Source organism: Apis cerana, linkage group LG3, assembly GCF_029169275.1.
Source record: "Apis cerana isolate GH-2021 linkage group LG3, AcerK_1.0, whole genome shotgun sequence".
NCBI lineage: Eukaryota > Metazoa > Arthropoda > Insecta > Hymenoptera > Apidae > Apis > Apis cerana.
The window spans coordinates 11,629,128-11,649,756 of record NC_083854.1 but is presented as its reverse complement, the minus strand read 5'-3'; the positions used below and the strand labels follow the sequence as shown (position 1 = coordinate 11,649,756).

At 20.3% G+C, this 20,629-nt stretch overlaps 3 protein-coding genes across 6 annotated transcripts in view; 2 read left to right on the top strand and 1 right to left on the bottom strand.

Annotated features, from left to right (window-relative positions):
• LOC108001882 (uncharacterized) overlaps positions 1-20,629 on the bottom strand; it is a 67,424-nt gene that overhangs the window by 43,319 nt on the left and 3,476 nt on the right. The gene's annotated exons all lie outside the window — the stretch shown is intronic.
• LOC133665823 (female-specific protein transformer-like) lies at positions 322-9,537 on the top strand. Its single transcript, XM_062073029.1, is given in 10 exon segments — positions 322-883; positions 1,184-1,368; positions 4,658-4,768; positions 4,848-4,874; positions 4,877-4,943; positions 6,154-6,258; positions 8,225-8,374; positions 8,451-8,676; positions 8,744-8,888; positions 9,316-9,537. Coding segments are annotated over 10 exon segments (1,356 nt in total). The 5' UTR covers positions 322-563; the 3' UTR covers positions 9,336-9,537.
• Positions 11,584-20,246, top strand: LOC108001881 (calponin homology domain-containing protein DDB_G0272472-like). The gene is given in 12 exon segments (XM_062073030.1): positions 11,584-12,565; positions 12,734-13,108; positions 13,409-13,653; positions 15,516-15,617; positions 15,689-15,779; positions 17,119-17,216; positions 19,193-19,349; positions 19,426-19,554; positions 19,556-19,661; positions 19,729-19,828; positions 19,905-20,076; positions 20,147-20,246. Coding segments are annotated over 10 exon segments (1,482 nt in total). The 5' UTR covers positions 11,584-12,565; positions 12,734-12,788; the 3' UTR covers positions 20,039-20,076; positions 20,147-20,246.

Here is a 20,629-nt window from a genome sequence, read left to right as displayed (position 1 = left end):
ATAAATAATTGATATAGCAAAAATGTAAACTATTAATCTCAGACTCGATACAAACATTGCCTCTGATATGATTGTTTAAACAGATTTGCATTATATATTGTCTTCAAATAATCCTTAAATTTTCTTCACTAAAAATCATAATTTATATCATAAAAAAATAGATCATTTAGAAATTTCCCGCCAATTCTGCAATATATTTTATCGATAATTTAATTTCCGAATTGCTTTATCCCTACTAACTTCAATTTCAACAAAATGACACTATGAAGTTAGCAATATAACCAATGAAAATTAAATACAGAATTCTTAAAATATTCTACTAGTAGTTTCTCTAAGCGTGGGTAAGTGTATTTCTATTGCGAAAGTTTAGAAAGTTTTTATAATTTTATTTTATGATATTTCAATGTTTGTTCTCTTTTATTTATTGTAATAATTAGATATTTTCTTATATATTGTTTGATGTAAATATAATACATATTTAAATCTTTTTGTACTTTACTAAAAAAAGATTTACAGGTTAAATTTTATTGATATACATATACTTCTTCGATATTATTGTAAAAATGAAACGAAATACATCAAGTTATTTGCATCGCGATGAAAGATTTAAACAATTACGTAGTGAAGATAGCGAAAGTGGTCTACGTTTAAGAACAGAAGATGAACGATTACAACATAGACGCGAAGAATGGATGATACAACAAGAACGAGAACGAGAACACGAAAAATTGAAAAAAAAAATGATTTTAGAATATGAATTACGACGTGCTCGTGAGAAGAAATTAGCATTATCGAAAAGAAGTAAAACTAAAAGTAGATCTCCAGAAATTCAAGATAGAAATAACGCATCAAACACATCTAAAACATTTATATTATTCGAAAAGTATGTATTAAATAATTTTTAGTTTAGTAATTTACATAAAATTATTTTAAATGTAAATAAAAATAGAATTTAAAAAAAATATTTAAATGTAGAAATTATATTATATTAGACATAATTTGAAATATAATTTGAAAAATTATAAACACATAAAAAAATATAATTTAAAGTTTCCTATAAAATATATTATTTTTGTACATGATATTCGAAAAAATTTAATTTATAATTTTAGATTAAAATTTAATATATTAAATTATATATAATAATTCCTTTTTTTAAATAAAAAATTATTTTGTACTATAGATCAAAATCTTCAGATGATACGTCTTTATTTAGAGGACCAGAAGGTACTCAAATTAGTGCAACAGAATTACGAAAAATTAAAGTAGATATTCACAGAGTTTTGCCAGGAAAACCAACAACAACGACTGATGAAGTTAAACGAGATATTATCAATCCTGAAGATGTGATGGTCAAAAGAAGAACGGGTAAAATGTTATTTTTTGTTTCGATTATTAACAACTTAAAAATTTATCATCAAAGAAGTAGCAAAGGTATGTATAAATTGAATGTAAAAGATTAATTATTCCATCAGAGGAAGATGAAACTTTTTCAATAAAACTCATCAAAAATATATATGAATTCAACATGGAAGATAACTTCAACAATTTTTTTAAAAATATAATTATTGAATTTATATTCAATAAATTTTAAGCTTTATAATATTAAGATTTTTATATTATTTTTTTATTTATAGTCAAATATTAACTTTAAATATTTTAAAAATTTTTAAAATTTTACTTTATTAAATGCAATATTTGAAGAATTATAATATATAAATATAAATTTCTAAATACAAACAAGAAAATGAATTTATTGTCATGTATTTTTTATAAGTATTAAAAATATTTTATATAGAAGTTAATAACATATTCTTAATTTATTAAAAAAGAAAATTTGGACAATGCTGAATCAAAGTATTGAAAATATAATGTATAGTATGTAAGCATAATATTTTTTATTTTAAGTTTTCTAAGAATGTTTTTATTTATTCTTTTTAAATTTTTTTGCAAAATGCATTTAAGTTTGCAAAAAAATTGTGTTTAATATTAATATAACATAAAAATATAACATAATGTTTAATATAACATAAAAATATTATATTTTTAATATATTGTTTTTACAATTTTTTTAAAATTTATTTTAAATTTTTACTTTGTTTTGTGCATTCTCTTTATTGATTTAGCTTGACTTTTGAAATATTTGTATACTTAATTAAAAATAGGAAAAATTGCTTTACAAAATTTAAATTTCTATTATAAAATGATTCTTTATTATAAATTCAATTTTTTATTAGAACTTAATTATTAGAAAAAGAAAAATTAGTTTTATTATATTGCATTCAAATATGTAGAATTTGATATTAATGCTAAACATAATTCTACAACTGAAGAATAAATATTGAAGAATAAAACATCTTGAAGATTGATGCGATATCATTAATTACTAATAATATATAATATGATATTGAAATGAATAATTCATGAAAATATTTAAGTAATAGAAATATTTATTAAATTTATTAATTTTAAAATTATATAAAATTTATTAAATTTTAAAATAATAGATTTTTTCATTTTTTTTAATTGCAAAAACTTGTCAATTATAGTTAAAGAATTCAAAAAATAAAATTTGTGCATAATTTGTATATCATATTTATGTTATTAGTCAAATATATTTAAGATATAATGTAATAGTAAATATGATATAATTCATCAAGTGGAAGATTTTAATCATCTTGGAAAATATAATTTTAAAATTCCAGTTTATTATATAAGGATTCTTTCTATATAACTTTCAAAATTATTATTTTTTAATTAAATGTTTAATAAAAAATGAGATCATCATTGATAAAGGAATAGTAAAGGTATGTATAAATCGAATTTAAAAGATTAGTTATTCCATCAGAAGAAGATGAAACTTTTTAAACGAGAACTCATCAAAAATATATGTGAATTCAACATTGAAGATGACTTTAACAATTTTTTTAAAAATATAATTATTGAATTTATTATATATTTCAACAGACTTTTGCATTTTTTTTCTGTGATTAAATATTAATTTTAAATAATAATTTTATTTTATTAAATGTAACATCGTGAAAAATCGTAATTTTCAATAAATTTCTACAGATAAGAAGATGGATTTATATGTCATATATCTTCTATAATATTCAACAATTTACTCAAATATAAAGATATTTTATGAAGTTAATAACATTCTTAATTTATCAAAGAAGAAAATTTGGAATACTACGCAGGATCAGAATATTAAAAATATAATGTGCAATATGTAAGCACAATATCTTTTATCTTAAATTTTCTAAGAATTTTTTTGTTCTTTTTAAATTTTTTTACAAAATATATTTGAGTTTGCACAAAAAAAATTTTAATATTAATAATATAAAAGTAATATTATATTTTTAATATATTGTTTTTAATAATTTTTTTAAAATATGCTTTAAATTTTTAATTTTTTGTTTTGTGCATTCTCTCTATTGATGATTGATTGATTTAGTTTGATTTTTGGAATATTTAATTAAAAATTATATTTAATTAAAAATAGAAGAATTGTTTTACAAGATCTGAATTTCTTTTATAAAACGATTCTTTATTATAAATTCAATTTTTTATTAAAACTTATTATTATATTAATTATTATATAAAAAAAGAATAATTAATTTTATTATTTTGCAATCAAATCTGTAGAGTTTAATATTAATGTTAAAAATAATTCTACAATTGAAAAATAAAACGTCTTGAAGATTAATGCGATATTAGAATTATTAATAATATAATATTGAAATGAATAATTAATAAAAATAATAGATAGTTTAAGTAATAGAAGCATTTATGTCTATTAAATTTTAAAGTAATAGATCTTTTTTCATTTTTTTTTAATTGCAAAAACTTGTCAATTATAGTTAAAGAATTCAAAAAATAAAATTTTTGCATAATTTTTATATCATATTTATATTATTAGTCAAATATATTTAAGATATAATATAATATTACATGATATAATGATATATTCATCAAATGGAAGATTTTAATCATCCTGGAAGATATGATTTTAAAGTTTTAGTTATTACATGAGAATTCATTTTATATAACTTTTAAAATTTATTATTTTTTAATTAAATGTTTAATAAAAAACAATTCTATATAGTCAAGAAAAAAAAATATATAAATATATATATATAAATATAAAGTGAAAGATATATATTTCTATAAATATATATTTATTATGGATTTATATATATCATTTTATAACATCTAATATTCATGAAAATTATAAATCGTATATTTTCAGCTGCAAATTTGAAAAAGATTTTTATATAAAGAGATTGAATAAATTATAAATTTACATATATTTTTCAAAATATAGTATGAAGCAATGAAAGTTTTATTCATATTCATATGTTTACATCTATATGTATATATTTTTACATCATTATATAAAAATAATATAAATGACATGAAAAATAATTTCTTGTCTTTTTCATGTTTTGTAACTAGTTTATTTATATCGTTTCATATATATATTTGTATATATATTTTATTATTAAAAATATCTGGTTTACAAGTATTAAAAAATAGTCAAATTATTTATGTATTATATTATCAATCTAAATATTTTAAGATCTGTCACAGTCATCTATTATGTAGTTCTTTTTTTATGATTTTATAGTTTTTATTTCTAAAAAATTAATTATAGGAGAAGGATCTAAGCCTATATTTGAAAGAGAAGAAATAAAAAATGTATTCACACATACAAGTGAAATTACGGAACATGGTACAGTTTTAGTTGTAAATATTGAAAGATCAGGTATGTTTTTTTATTAAATATATAAAAATATAAACTTTTTATCATTATAACTTAAAATTATATATAATTTTATTTTTAGAAAATGAAACCGTAACATGCAAAAATATGTTGCTCCGTCAAATTTCTTAAGAAATCAAAGTCGTAGTTTTCAACATACATCATCTCGTTATTCCAGGTTTGTTTGTATAATAGCAATAATATTGATGGTTTATTATCATTACACAATATTTGTATATTACCATACAATTGTCTTATTTTTTGAAAATTGGAATATAAATTAATCTAAATTTAATAAAAATATAATTAATCTGAAAAAGATCAAGATAAAACTTCTTGAATTCCTTTCATTCGGAAAATTTCTGAAAAATTATTTATTGTCTGAAATTCAGAAAAAATCGATAATTATGTGTGTGTGTATGTATGTGTGTATGTGTGTGTGCGCGCGAGCGCGCGTATGTGTATGTGTATCTATGATTTGAATCTTTATATGGTTAATATTATTATCCCTATAAAAATTCAATAATTTGAATAATTTAAAATGATAATTTTTTTGTATAAGATAATAATAGAATATAAATTCATGAATTTTTAAAATTTTTATTAATTATTTTATATTTAGATTTATATTATTAAATTTATATATTATTTAAATTTATACATTATATCATAAAATATATATTATAACATGTATATTCATAAATTTTTAAAAGTTTGATTATAAATATGAAATATATTTAAAAATAATGTTTTCAAATTTTTATTTATTTTTGAATATATTTCTATGATACATAATTCATTTATAAAGAGTGTCAAGAGTGGAATATTATAAATTGGAGGTTCCTAAAATAATTTCAAGCAACATTTTTTTACAAAAATTTTCATTTGTGACCTTATTAATAAAAACACTAATTATAGAATATTCCGTGATGCCGACGAACAAGTCCATGCAAAATAATTCAAAGAAATTATGTTGAATACAACAATATTTTTTATCGATACAAAATTATATCGAATTATATCACGAACAATAAATAAATAAATAAATATAATATTCAATATATTTTTTTGAGATATGCTACTTGGACATTTATTCATGTTTAATCGGCGAAATATAGCCAATACTATTGTCGCGGCTCGATTAGACTATGCATTTCGTAATTGGCCAGTGTTTTTTTAATAACTCGTTAATAAAATAATGAAAATTTTTATGAAGGAAAATGTTGCTTGAAATTATGCTTGAAATCTTCAATTTGTGGATGTTTGTGATATTTTATATATTGTTTTGTTAATTGTTTAATCTATATTTATAATTATCTCAATTATAATTATATATTTTAAGTTTTATTTTTACATATTTTGTGTTACTACAATCTTTTTTGTTTCAGCTTTGCTTCGCAAAAGATAGAAGAAATGGCAGGATTGAACAAGAATATTTGTCATCTCCTGTGCCAACATTATCTTCCTGTTCAAAAAGAAAAAGGCGTCTTGCGGTAATTTCATTTAATTTCATTCTATTTATTGCTGGATATTTTTCTATTTGAAAAAGAGATCTATAAATTTTTACTTGATTTTCTTCAAGTAGTTCTTCGACATTTGTCCTTCGTTTCACGGAAAAATCTTGAGTAAGACGCTAATATCTGAATATTATTATCTTTCTTTGGATTCACCGAATCTCATCCTCTACTTACATTTTCTGCGTTGAATTTTTCTTTCTTGAATTTTTCTCGGGTTCTAAATTTCAACAAATAAATTTCTTCTTCGATTCATCAGAAGAATTCCTCTTATATCAGAAGAATTTCATCTTTCTCTTAAAATGAATCTTATTTCAGCACACTTCTTTATCGAACTACCATTTTTTGTATTTAAATTGTAGTTTGAATTCTTCTCAAGATAAAAATCCATCAAAACATAGAAGCTTTTTGTATCCAAATATATATATATATAGATTCGAAAATGGTGCATTAATGGGAATGATTGTCTATCTATACATCCGCATAATTTTCAAAATTTATATTATTCGAATTATATACCAAGGCAACTATCAATCCTGTTCGTTTTTGCTGTTCAAATATTCTAGGATTACTGTTAATAATAGAAGACAGTGATGTTGCTCTTCGAAACGAGCGATTCTTTCATTTACTATTACACATCGTTGAGTTTCCACTTTCTCTATCTTTTGCTTCTTTTTATAGAATTGCCTGATGTTCCTCTTCCTATCGATTATTTCAAAGATGATGTTCTGTGAATTATTCCTCAATGATGAAAATCAATCATCAACTCTACGAAAAGAGAGCCTTCTTCCGAGTAAATTCGTATCAATGGACATTTCTTTTTCTTTTTAATAGAAGAATCCTCCAACATATCATTTCTGATATTGCATCCATTATCATTCGTTTTTTCTTCATAGTAACTTTATTTATACATACAATTTAATATCAATTTGAATTTATTTTTTCAATGGAATTCATCTATTATAAAATACAATAATTTCCAAGAGAACAATACGTTTGCTCTACTCCGTGACCAATATTAAACTCTTGCTTTATCGATATATTTAATTTCGATGACAACCGATGTTGATAATTTTCTATGCCGTGGTTCATTTTGGTTCATGATGTTCCATATTGTAGCTGTTATGCTTATAATAATATTTTCCATATATTTTTGATAAAAATAATATTATACGATATTTATTCTAAACATTGAAATATAAGTTTATAAAATCTTCGATAGTTCGATATTTTTTTGCTAAATAAGAACTAATATAAATTTTTTATTATTTTATTAATAACTTTAGTAGAATTTATTATTAGCATTTTCTTTTCATTTGGTATTGACATATAATATAAAATTTTTAGATATGCTTTTTATTCAGATAATATAATGTTAATAATAATAATTAATAAAAATTATTAGAAGGAAGATAAGTAATATTGATTAAATTTTAAATTAATTTTTATATTATGTAAAATATATATATATAAAAATTTTGTATTAATGTTTATATAAATACTGTTCATATATGAGAAAATTGCTAGGAAAGCGAAAAAGCAAAAAATATTTATTCGCTATTTGATATTTTCACGTCGTACGTAATATTTTCTTAGTTGAAAATAGTATATGTAATAGTAATTGAATTGCAAAAAAAATTGATATTATGTATATATGTATATAGAATATTGCATAAAAAAATAAGCATAAATTAAGCATTATATATTACTATTATTAACTTTTAAATTTAATATACAACATAATTAAATGTATCTAGAAACTTATCAATTAATTCTTGTACTTTTTTAAATTTTCCATAATGGAATAGAAATGATAAATATATGATAACATAACTATTTAAAATTTTACATATTTATTTAATATGTTCATTTTCTTAAATGATTTAATAAAAATTTTTATATAATTTAATTTATATTAAATTTATTAATATAATTTATTATTCAGGGAAAGAAGTTGCAGTAGAGATAGAAATAAAGAATATAAAAAAAAGGATAGACAATATGAAAAATTAAGAACAGATAATGAAAAAGAAAAACTTTCACAAGAAAAAACAAGTCGTAAACGTTATTCTCGTTCAAGAGAACGAGAGAAAAAGTATGAAACGAAATACATGAAATATGTGATATATCATATTTGTTGAAAATTGAATTTTAATTAAATATTATTACAGATCATATAAAAATGAAAATTCTTATCGAGAATATCGAGAAACATCAAGAGAACGATCTCGAGATAGAAGAGAACGAGAAAGATCTGGAGAACATAAAATAATTTCATCTTTATCGAACAATTATAACAATTATAATAATAATAAACATTATAATAAACATTATAATAAACATTTATATTACAATATTAATTATATTGAGCAAATTCCTGTTCCTATTTATTATGGGGTGAGTATTTACTTTACGTCTCAATTATAAAAGAAAATTTTTTAACAATATTAAATTTTATTATTAGAATTTTCCACCAAATCCAATAATGGTTAGACCTTGGGTTCCAATGCAAGAGCAAATACCAAGATTTAGGTATATTGGTCCATTAACATCATTTCCACCACGATTTATTCCTCCAAATACGTATAGACGTCCACCTTTAAATCCTAGTATGTATGAATTTATATTGATGCACATAAAGTGCAGTATTAATTTTTCGTTTTATTTAGGATTTGGACCTATGTATTAATGAAAAATATGAAAATTTTATATAATAAAAACTTAATGATGCCAACGTATTGAATAATGAGATGACATTTCACAAAAAATAAAAATTTGTCATAGTATATATCGAGATTGGATAATTAATGGTTCGAGAATCAAATAACTTGTACATCTTTTCTTTTATTCAAAAGAATTGTAAAAAATTAATAAAAAATATTTATAAAGTTTTATATAATATATTGGTTCATTAACATCATTTCCACCACGATTTATTCCTCCAAATACGTATAGATGTCCACCTTTAAATCCTAGTATGTTATGAATTTATATTGATGCACATAAAGTGCTGTATTAATTTTTTGTTTTATTTAGGATTTAGACCTATGTATTAATGAAAAATACGAAAATTTTATATAATAAAAAGTTTATAATGCCAACATATTGAATAATGAGATGACATTTCACAAAAAATAAAAATTTGTCATAGTATATATCGAGATTGGACAATTAATGGTTCGAGAGTCAAATAACTTGTACACCTTTTGTTCAAAAGAATTGTAAAAAATTAATAAAAAATATGAAATTTTTATATAATATATTAGTTCATTAATATCACAACATCCACCACGATTTATTCCTCCAAATACATATAGACGTCCTCTAAATCCTAGTATGAATTTATATTATTGATGCACAAAAAGTGCTGTGTTAATTTTTCGTTTTATTTAGTATTTGGGCCTATATATTAATGAAAAATATGAAAATTTTATATAATAAAAATTTAATGATGCCAACATATTGAATAATGAGATAACATTTCACAAAAAATAAAAATTTGTCATAGTATATATCGAGATTGGACAATTAATGGTTCGAGAATCAAATAACTTGTACATCTTTTCTTTTATTCAAAAGAATTGTAAAAAATTAGTAAAAAATATGAAAGTTTTATATAATATATTGGTTCATTAACATCATTTCCATCACGATTTATTCCTCCAGATATATATAGACTTCGTCCACCTCCAAATCCTAGTATGTTTATAAATCCATATAATGTATATATATATAAAATTTTGTAATTTTATTAATTTTATTAATTTTTCGTGTTTTATTTAGGATTTGGACCTATGTATTAATGAAAAATGTGAAAATCATATGATAGAAAATTATAATATGCGAATAATGAATAATGAACTGAATAATATTGAATAATGAAATATGAGATGACATTTGACAAAAAATAAGAATTCTAAAATCTATTATGGTATATGTCGAGATTGGACAACTGGCATCATACGTCAACTATACACTATTTCAGAAAAATTGTAAAAAAATGTTTCCTTTCATATTTCTAAAGAATTTTGTCTTTAGACTCAAAAATCTTTCCTCTATTAATAGACCACATAATATACTTTTTTAATTATTTTACTGTTCACAATCATATTTCATATATTTTATTTTATGTAACTATATATATAATAATGGTTAGTATGTTCATGCTGAAAGAATCAATTAATTAAGAGTAAAAGAACAATTTCTCGAAGAAAACAAGGGGAATTGTTTAATCAAGAATCAGAGAACTCACAGAAAGAAAGAAAAAAGTTAGTGGAGTATGTATTAAAAATTGGCTGTATATATTATTCATAATTTAAAATAATCAATGTATAAAATATAGAAACATTGTAATTTTTTTAATTATTATGTTATAAGAATTTTAATTTTGAAAACTGTAAATTCATTAATATAGCAAGATCACAAATTAAAATATTAAATTTCAAATTATTGTTTTTTTAATTTTTGATATAAAATAATATAAAATAATTTAATATAAAATAAAATAATTTTTTAAATATAACGTAACATTTCATATTTTAAGGTTCTTACTAGTCATTTTACTTCATGTTCTTTCGATCATTTATATATTTTTATAAATTTTAATGGTTGAATTATTTTATGATTTTGCTATATTATAGAACATACTTTTAAGTAAAAAATTTAGAGTGAATCTATTTTACTTATTTTTTTAAATTTGAATTACTAGCTATAATATATATCTAATTTATAGATATATATCATATATATAATATATATCTTTTTTAAATTATAATTTCCAATCATTATATAATTTCAAAATTTATGATCATTAAATGATTACAATGATTAATGCACTTATGCTAATGCACTTTATGTTTAATATATTTTTATATAAAATTAAAAATGTTTTACCTAAATATTTTTATATTAGCTTTTTATAGTGATGAAACAGAAAATAATCTTTTCATATAAATATACGTATATATATTTAATAAATTTAATGTATTAAATATATTGTATTTAAATAAAAGATTTCTTTAAAATTCTTTGTGTTAAAAATAAATTTTATTAAATCATTTATTTTAGTTATTTTTTAAAATTCCTGTAAAATCAAAAATCAAATATCAAACTGAAAGTAAAATCTTGGCCAATTATTCTATTGTATTTCAATGATTCTAATATGAATTTATCGATTTTGTACAATTCTTCGACAGAATTTCTATTGTAGAAGAGGAAGTAATAAATATTATTGAGAATTTCAATGTCGATTGTTAAATTGATTTTATATAGAGAGCGAATAAAAAATCATTATTAGCTCTTTTTTTTTATAATCAAATATTATTTATTGTATATCAATTAAAAATTTATTTATTGTACATTTTCTTTAAGGTTTTTAACGGTATATTTAATTACTCTAAGATTTCTTTAAACTCTTATAATAACTTAGACTTTGGATTAGTATAGATTAAATAAATCTTTCTAGATAAAATAAATCTTTCAAGAATTTTTGTAAGCACTTTTTCAATAATAAGTTTAGTTTCCTTCCCAAATATAATTTCTTCTTTATGCTAAGGAAATTTTTTAGCGAATACAATTAATAATAACAATATAAAATAAATGTAGTAACAAGCGTCTTTGATTATCCGTAATGTTTATTAATGCTATTATCTTTTTTATTGCAATTTCAATTTATTTTTTTCAACAAATTGAAACAACATACTGCGACTACAATAATTGAGACTCTTTCTCGCCATGGGTGAGTTATTTTTCAATTTTTTAATTTTAATATTTTAAAAACATTATAAAAGATATGTGTTTAACTTTGAAAAAAGTATTATTTTCAACAATTTTTCGTAACAAGATATTGCAAATCTCCAAGGAACAATGTCATTAAAAATTTCGAAATCATTTTCTTCTATTTAATTTGCGAATAAAAATAAATTCAATTCATTTTTATGAAAATAAATAATTGATATAGCAAAAATGTAAACTATTAATCTCAGACTCGATACAAGCATTGTCTCTGATATGATTGTTTAAACAGATTTGCATTATATATTGTCTTCAAATAATCCTTAAACTTTCTTCACTAAAAATCATAATTTATATCATAAAAAAATAGATCATTTAGAAATTTCCCACCAATTCTGCAATATATTTTATCGATAATTTAATTTTCGAATTTTTTTTTTCCCTACTACTTTCAATATCAACAAAATGACCGACAGCAATGTAAACAATGAAAATACTATTTAAATACCGAATTTTCAAAATATTCCGTAAAATAGTCTTTCTCTAAGTGTGGGTAAGTGTATTTCTATTGCGAAAGTTTAGAAAGTTTTATAATTTTATTTTATAATATTTCAATGTTTGTTCTCTTTTATTTATTATAATAATTAGATATTTTCTTATATATTGTTTGATGTAAATATAATACATATTTAAATCTTTCTGTATTTTTACCTAAAAAAAGATTTACAGGTTAAATTTTATTGATACATACTTCTTCGATATTCTTCGATATAAAAATGAAACGAAATGCAAGTTATTTTCATCGCGATGAAAAATTTAAAAAATCACGTAGTGATAATAGTGAAAGTGGTCTACGTTCAAGAAGACCAGTTCAGGAAGACGAACGACTACAACGTAGACGGAAAGAATGGTTTATACAACAGAAACGAGAACGGGAACATGAAAAATTAAAAAAAAAAATGATCTTCGAGTATGAATTACAACGTAAGAAGGAATTAGCAAAAAGAAATAGAACTGAAAGTAGATCGCTAGAAAGTCAAAATAGAAATAATGCATCTACAGCAAACACATCTACAGCATTGACATTATTCGAAAAGTATGTATTAAATAATTTTTAATTTAGTAATTTACATAAAATTATTTTAAATGTAAATAAAAATAGAATTTAAAAAAAATATTTGAATGTAGAAATTATATTATATTAGACATAATTTGAAATATAATTTGAAAAATTATAGACACATAAAAAAATATAATTTAAAATTTCCTATAAAATATATTATTTTTGTACATGATATTCGAAAAAATTTAATTTATAATTTTAGATTAAAATTTAATATATTAAATTACATATAATAATTCCTTTTTTTAAATAAAAAATTATTTTGTATTACAGATTAGAATCTTCAGATGATACTTCATTTTATAGAGGACCAGAAGGTACTCTAATTAATCCATCAGACTTAAGAAAAATTAAAATAAATATTCGCAGAGTTTTACCAGGAAAACCAACAACTGGTGAACTTCTGCGAGATATTGTCAATCCTGAAGATGTGGTGCTGAAGAGAAGAACGGGTAAAATGTTATTTTTTGTTTCGATTATTAACAACTTAAAAATTTATCTTCAAAGAAGTAGCAAAGGTATGTATAAATTGAATTGTAAAAGATTAATTATTCCATCAGAGGAAGATGAAACTTTTTCAATAAAACTCATCAAAAATATATATGAATTCAACATGGAAGATAACTTCAACAATTTTTTTAAAAATATAATTATTGAATTTATATTCAATAAATTTTAAGCTTTATAATATTAAGATTTTTATATTATTTTTTTTATTAATATTAATAGTCAAATATTAACTTTAAATATTTTAAAAATTTTTTAAATTTTACTTTATTAAATGCAATATTTGAAGAATTATAATATATAAATATAAATTTCTAAATACAAACAAGGAAATGAATTTATTGTCATGTATTTTTTATAAGTATAAAAATATTTTATATAGAAGTTAATAACATATTCTTAATTTATTAAAAAAGAAAATTTGGACAATGCTGAATCAAAGTATTGAAAATATAATGTATAGTATGTAAGCATAATATTTTTTATTTTAAGTTTTCTAAGAATGTTTTTATTTATTCTTTTTAAATTTTTTTGCAAAATGCATTTAAGTTTGCAAAAAAATTGTGTTTAATATTAATAACATAAAAATATTATATTTTTAATATATTGTTTTTACAATTTTTTTAAAATTTATTTTAAATTTTTACTTTGTTTTGTGCATTCTCTTTATTGATTTAGCTTGACTTTTGAAATATTTGTATACTTAATTAAAAATAGGAAAAATTGCTTTACAAAATTTAAATTTCTATTATAAAATGATTCTTTATTATAAATTCAATTTTTTATTAGAACTTAATTATTAGAAAAAGAAAAATTAGTTTTATTATATTGCATTCAAATATGTAGAATTTGATATTAATGCTAAACATAATTCTACAACTGAAGAATAAATATTGAAGAATAAAACATCTTGAAGATTGATGCGATATCATTAATTACTAATAATATATAATATGATATTGAAATGAATAATTAATGAAAATATTTAAGTAATAGAAATATTTATTAAATTTATTAATTTTAAAATTATATAAAATTTATTAAATTTTAAAATAATAGATTTTTTCATTTTTTTTAATTGCAAAAACTTGTCAATTATAGTTAAAGAATTCAAAAAATAAAATTTTTGCATAATTTTTATATCATATTTATATTATTAGTCAAATATATTTAAGATATAATATTACATGATATAATGATATATTCATCAAATGGAAGATTTTAATCATCCTGGAAGATATGATTTTAAAGTTTTAGTTATTACACGAGAATTCATTTTATATAACTTTTAAAATTTATTATTTTTTAATTAAATGTTTAATAAAAAACAATTCTATATAGTCAAGAAAAAAAAATATATAAATATAAAGTGAAAGATACATATTTCCATAAATATATATTTATTATGGATTTATATATATCATTTTATAACATCTAATATTCATGAAAATTATAAATCGTATATTTTCAGCTGCAAATTTGAAAAAGATTTTTATATAAAGAGATTGAATAAATTATAAATTTACATATATTTTTCAAAATATAGTATGAAGCAATGAAAGTTTTATTCATATTCATATGTTTACATCTATATGTATATATTTTTACATCATTATATAAAAATAATATAAATGACATGAAAAATAATTTGTCTTTTTCATGTTTTGTAACTAGTTTATTTATATCGTTTCATATATATATTTGTATATATATTTTATTATTAAAAATATCTGGTTTACAAGTATTAAAAAATAGTCAAATTATTTATGTATTATATTATCAATCTAAATATTTTAAGATCTGTCACAGTCATCTATTATGTAGTTCTTTTTTTATGATTTTATAGTTTTTATTTCTAAAAAATTAATTATAGGAGAAGGATCTAAGCCTATATTTGAAAGAGAAAGAATTGAAAAATGTAAAAATGAAATTACAAAACCTCATACAGTTTTAGTTGTAAATATTGAAAGATCAGGTATGTTTTTTTATTAAATATATAAACTTTTTATCATTATAACTTAAAATTATATATAATTTTATTTTTAGAAGACGAAATACCATGTTTAGAAGACGAATACCACAACAATGTTCCATCATGTTCCAAAAATTTTCAACATACATCATCTCGTTATTCCAGGTATAATATATATATAAATAGCAATAATATTGATGGTTTATTATCATTACATAATATTTGTATATTACCATACAGTTGTCTTGTTTTTTGAAAATTAGAATATAAATTGATCTAAATTTAATAAAGATATGATTAACGAAAAAGATCAAGACAACTTCTCGAATTTTTTTTATTTAGAAAATTTTTTCATTCGGAAAATTTCTGAAAAATTATTTATTGTCTGAAATTCAGAAAAAATCGATAATTATATATATATATATATATGATTTGAATTTTAGTCTTTCTATGGTTAATATTATTATCCTTACAAAAAATTAAATAATTTGAATTTTAAAATGATAATTTTTTTGTATAGAAGTAGTAATTGTAATAGTAAAGTATAAATTCATGAATTTTTAAAAATTTTTATTAATTATTTTATATTTAAATTTATATTTTATAATATATATATATATATATATATATATATATATATATACATATATATATACACATGAATATATTCGTGAATTTTTTAAGTTTGATTATAGATGTGAAATATATTTAAAAACAATATTTTCAAATTGATTATTTTTGAATATATTTCTATAATATATAGATAACTCATACAGAGTATTAAAAATGTTCATCATTATCGTCAAAAATGAGACATCATTATAAATTGAAGATTCCTGAAATAATTTCAAGCAACATTTTTTTTTTTGTAAAAATTTTCATTTGTGAATATTGATAAAATTTATTAATAAAAAAAACACTAATCATAGAACCCGATATTGTGTGTTGCCAATGAACAAACAAAATAACTCGAAAAAATTGTATTGAATACAACAAATATTTTTTTATCGATAAAAAATTATATTGAATTATATTGAATCACTAATGAATAAATAAATAAATATAATATACTTTTTTTGAGATGTGCTGCTTGGACATTTATTCGTATTTAATCAACGAAATGTAGTCAATGTTATTGTCGCGGCTCGATTAGATTATGTATTTCGTAATTGATCAGTATTTTTTTTAATATAAATGTTAAATATTAATAATTCATTAATAAAACTGTAATGAAAATTTTTATAAAGGAAAATATTGCTTGAAATTATTCCAGAAATTTTCAGTTTATGAATGTTTCAATATTTTTGCGACATCCTATATATTGTTTTGTTAATTGTTTAATTTATATTTATAATTATCCCAATTATAATTGTATATTTATATAATTATTTCCCAATTATAATTGTATATTTATCTAATTATCTCCCAATTATAATTGTACATTTTAAGTTTTATTTTATTTTTATATATGTTTTGTGTTATTGTATAGTCTTTTTTGTTTCAGCTTTGCTTCGCAAAAGATAGAAGAAATGGCAGGATTGAACAAGAATATTTGTCATCTCATGTGCCAACATTATCTTCCTGTTCAAAAAGAAAAAGCAGGGTCTTGCGGTAATTTCATTTAATTTCATTCTATTTATTGCTGGATATTTTTCTATTTGAAAAAGAGATCTATAAATTTTTACTTGATTTTCTTCAAGTAGTTCTTCGACATTTATCCTTCGTTTCATGGAAAAATCTTAAGTAAGATGCTAATATTTGAATATTATTATCTTTCTTTGGATTCACCGAGTCTCGTCTTCTACTTACATTTTCTGCGTTGAATTTTTCTTTCTTGAATTTTTCTCGGGTTCTAAATTTCAACAAATAAATTTCTTCTTCGATTCATCAGAAGAATTCCTCTTATATCAGAAGAATTTCATCTTTCTCTTAAAATGAATCTTATTTCAGCACACTTCTTTATCGAACTACCATTTTTTGTATTTAAATTATAGTTTGAATTCTTCTCAAGATAAAAATCCATCAAAACATAGAAGCTTTTTGTATCCAAATATATATATATATATATAGATTCGAAAATGGTGCATTAACGGGAATAATTGTCTATCCATCATCCGTATAATTTTCAAAATTTACATTATTCGAATTATATACAAAGACAACTATCAATCCCGTCCGTTTTTGCTGTTCAAATATTCTAGGATTACTGTTAGTAATAGAAGACAGTGATGTTGCTCTTCGAAACGAGCGATTCTTTCATTTACTATTACACATCGTTGAATTTCCACTTTCTCTATCTTTTGCTTATTTTTATAGAATTGCCTGATGTTCCTCTTCCTATCGATTATTTCAAAGATGATGTTCTGTGAATTATTCCTCAATGATGAAAATCAATCATCAACTCTACGAAAAGAGAGTCTTCTTCCGAGTAAATTCGTATCAGTGGACATTTCTTTTTCTTTTTTAAAGAAGAATCCTCCAACATATCATTTCTGATACCAATATTGCATCCATTATCACTCGTTTTTTCTTCATAGTAACTTTATTTATACGTACAATTTAATATCAATTTGAATTTATTTTTTCAATGGAACTGATCTATTATAAAATACAATAATTTCCAAGAGAACAATACGTTTGCTCCGTTCCGTGACCGATATTAAACTCTTGCTTTATCGATATATTTAATTTCGATGACAACCAATGTTGGTAATTTTCTATGCCGTGGTTCATTTTGATTCATGATGTTCCATATTGTAGCTGTTATGCTTATAATAATATTTTCCATATATTTTTGATAAAAATAATATTATACGATATTTATTCTAAACATTGAAATATAAGTTTATAAAATCTTCAATAGTTCCATATTTTTTACTAAATAAGAACTAATATAAATTTTTTATTATTTTATTAATAACTTTAGTAGAATTTATTATTAGCATTTTCTTTTGATTTGGTATTGGCATATAACATAAAATTTTTAGATATGCTTTTTATTCAGATAATATAATGTTAATAATAATGATTAATAAAAATTATTAGAAGGAAGATAAGTAATATTGATTAAATTTTAAATTAATTTTTATATTATATAAAATATATATATATAAAAATTTTATATTAATGTTTATATAAATACTGTTCATATATGAGCAAATCGCTAGGAAAGCGAAAAAGCAAAAAATATTTATTCGCTATTTGATATTTTCACATCGTACGTAATATTTTCTTAGTTGAAAATAGTATATGTAATAGTAATTGAATTGCAAAAAAAATTGATGTTATGTATATATGTATATAGAATATTGCATAAAAAAATAAGCATAAATTAAGCATTATATATTACTGTTATTAACTTTTAAATTTAATATATAATGTAATTAAATGTATCTAGAAATTTATCAATTAATTCTTGTACTTTTTTAAATTTTCCATAATAGAATAGAAATGATAAATATATGATAACGTAACTACTTAAAATTTTACATATTTATTTAATATGTTCATTTTCTTAAATGATTTAATAAAAATTTTTATATAATTTAATTTATATTAAATTTATTAATATAATTTATTATTCAGGGAAAGAAGTTGCAGTAGAGATAGAAATAAAGAATATAAAAAAAAGGGCAGACAATATGAAAAATTAAGAACAGATAATGAAAAAGAAAAACTTTCACAAGAAAAAACAAGTCGTAAACGTTATTCTCGTTCAAGAGAACAAGAGCAAAAGTATGAAACGAAATACATGAAATATGTGATATATCATATTTGTTGAAAATTGAATTTTAATTAAATATTATTACAGATCATATAAAAATGAAAATTCTTATCGAGAATATCGAAAAACAGCAAGAGAACGATCTCGAGATAGAAGAGAACGAGAAAGATCTGGAGAACATAAAATAATTTCATCTTTATCGAACAATTATAACAATTAATAATAATAATAATTATAATAATAATAATTATAATAATAATAAAAAATTATATTATTGTAATATTAATTATATTGAACAAATTCCTGTTCCTGTTTATTATGGGGTGAGTATTTATTTTATATGTCAATTATAAAAGAAAATTTCTTAACAACATTAAATTTTATTATTAGAATTTTCCACCAAATCCAATAATGGTTAGACCTTGGGTTCCAATGCAAGAGCAAATACCAAGATTTAAATATATTCTCGTTCAAGAGAACGAGAGAAAAAGTATGAAACGAAATACGTAAAATATGTTATATATCGTATTTGTTAAAAATTGAATTTTAATTAAATATTATTACAGATCATATAAAAATGAAAATTCTTATCGAGAATATAGGAAAACATCTCGAAATAGAAGAGAAAGATCTAGAGAACGTTTATCGAACAATTATAATTATAGGAATAGCTATAATAAAAATTTATTTTATAATATAAATTATATTCAACAATTTCCTATTCCTATTTACTATGGAGTGAGTATTTATTTTACTTATCTTCAATTATAAAAGAAAATTTCTTAACAACATTAAATTTCATTATTAGAATTTTCCACCAAATCCAATAATGGTTAGACCTTGGGTTCCAATGCAAGAGCAAATACCAAGATTTAAATATATTCTCGTTCAAGAGAACGAGAGAAAAAGTATGAAACGAAATACGTAAAATATGTTATATATCGTATTTGTTAAAAATTGAATTTTAATTAAATATTATTACAGATCATATAAAAATGAAAATTCTTATCGAGAATATAGGAAAACATCTCGAAATAGAAGAGAAAGATCTAGAGAACGTTTATCGAACAATTATAATTATAGGAATAGCTATAATAAAAATTTATTTTATAATATAAATTATATTCAACAATTTCCTATTCCTATTTACTATGGAGTGAGTATTTATTTTACTTATCTTCAATTATAAAAGAAAATTTCTTAACAACATTAAATTTCATTATTAGAATTTTCCACCAAATCCAATAATGGTTAGACCTTGGGTTCCAATGCAAGAGCAAATACCAAGATT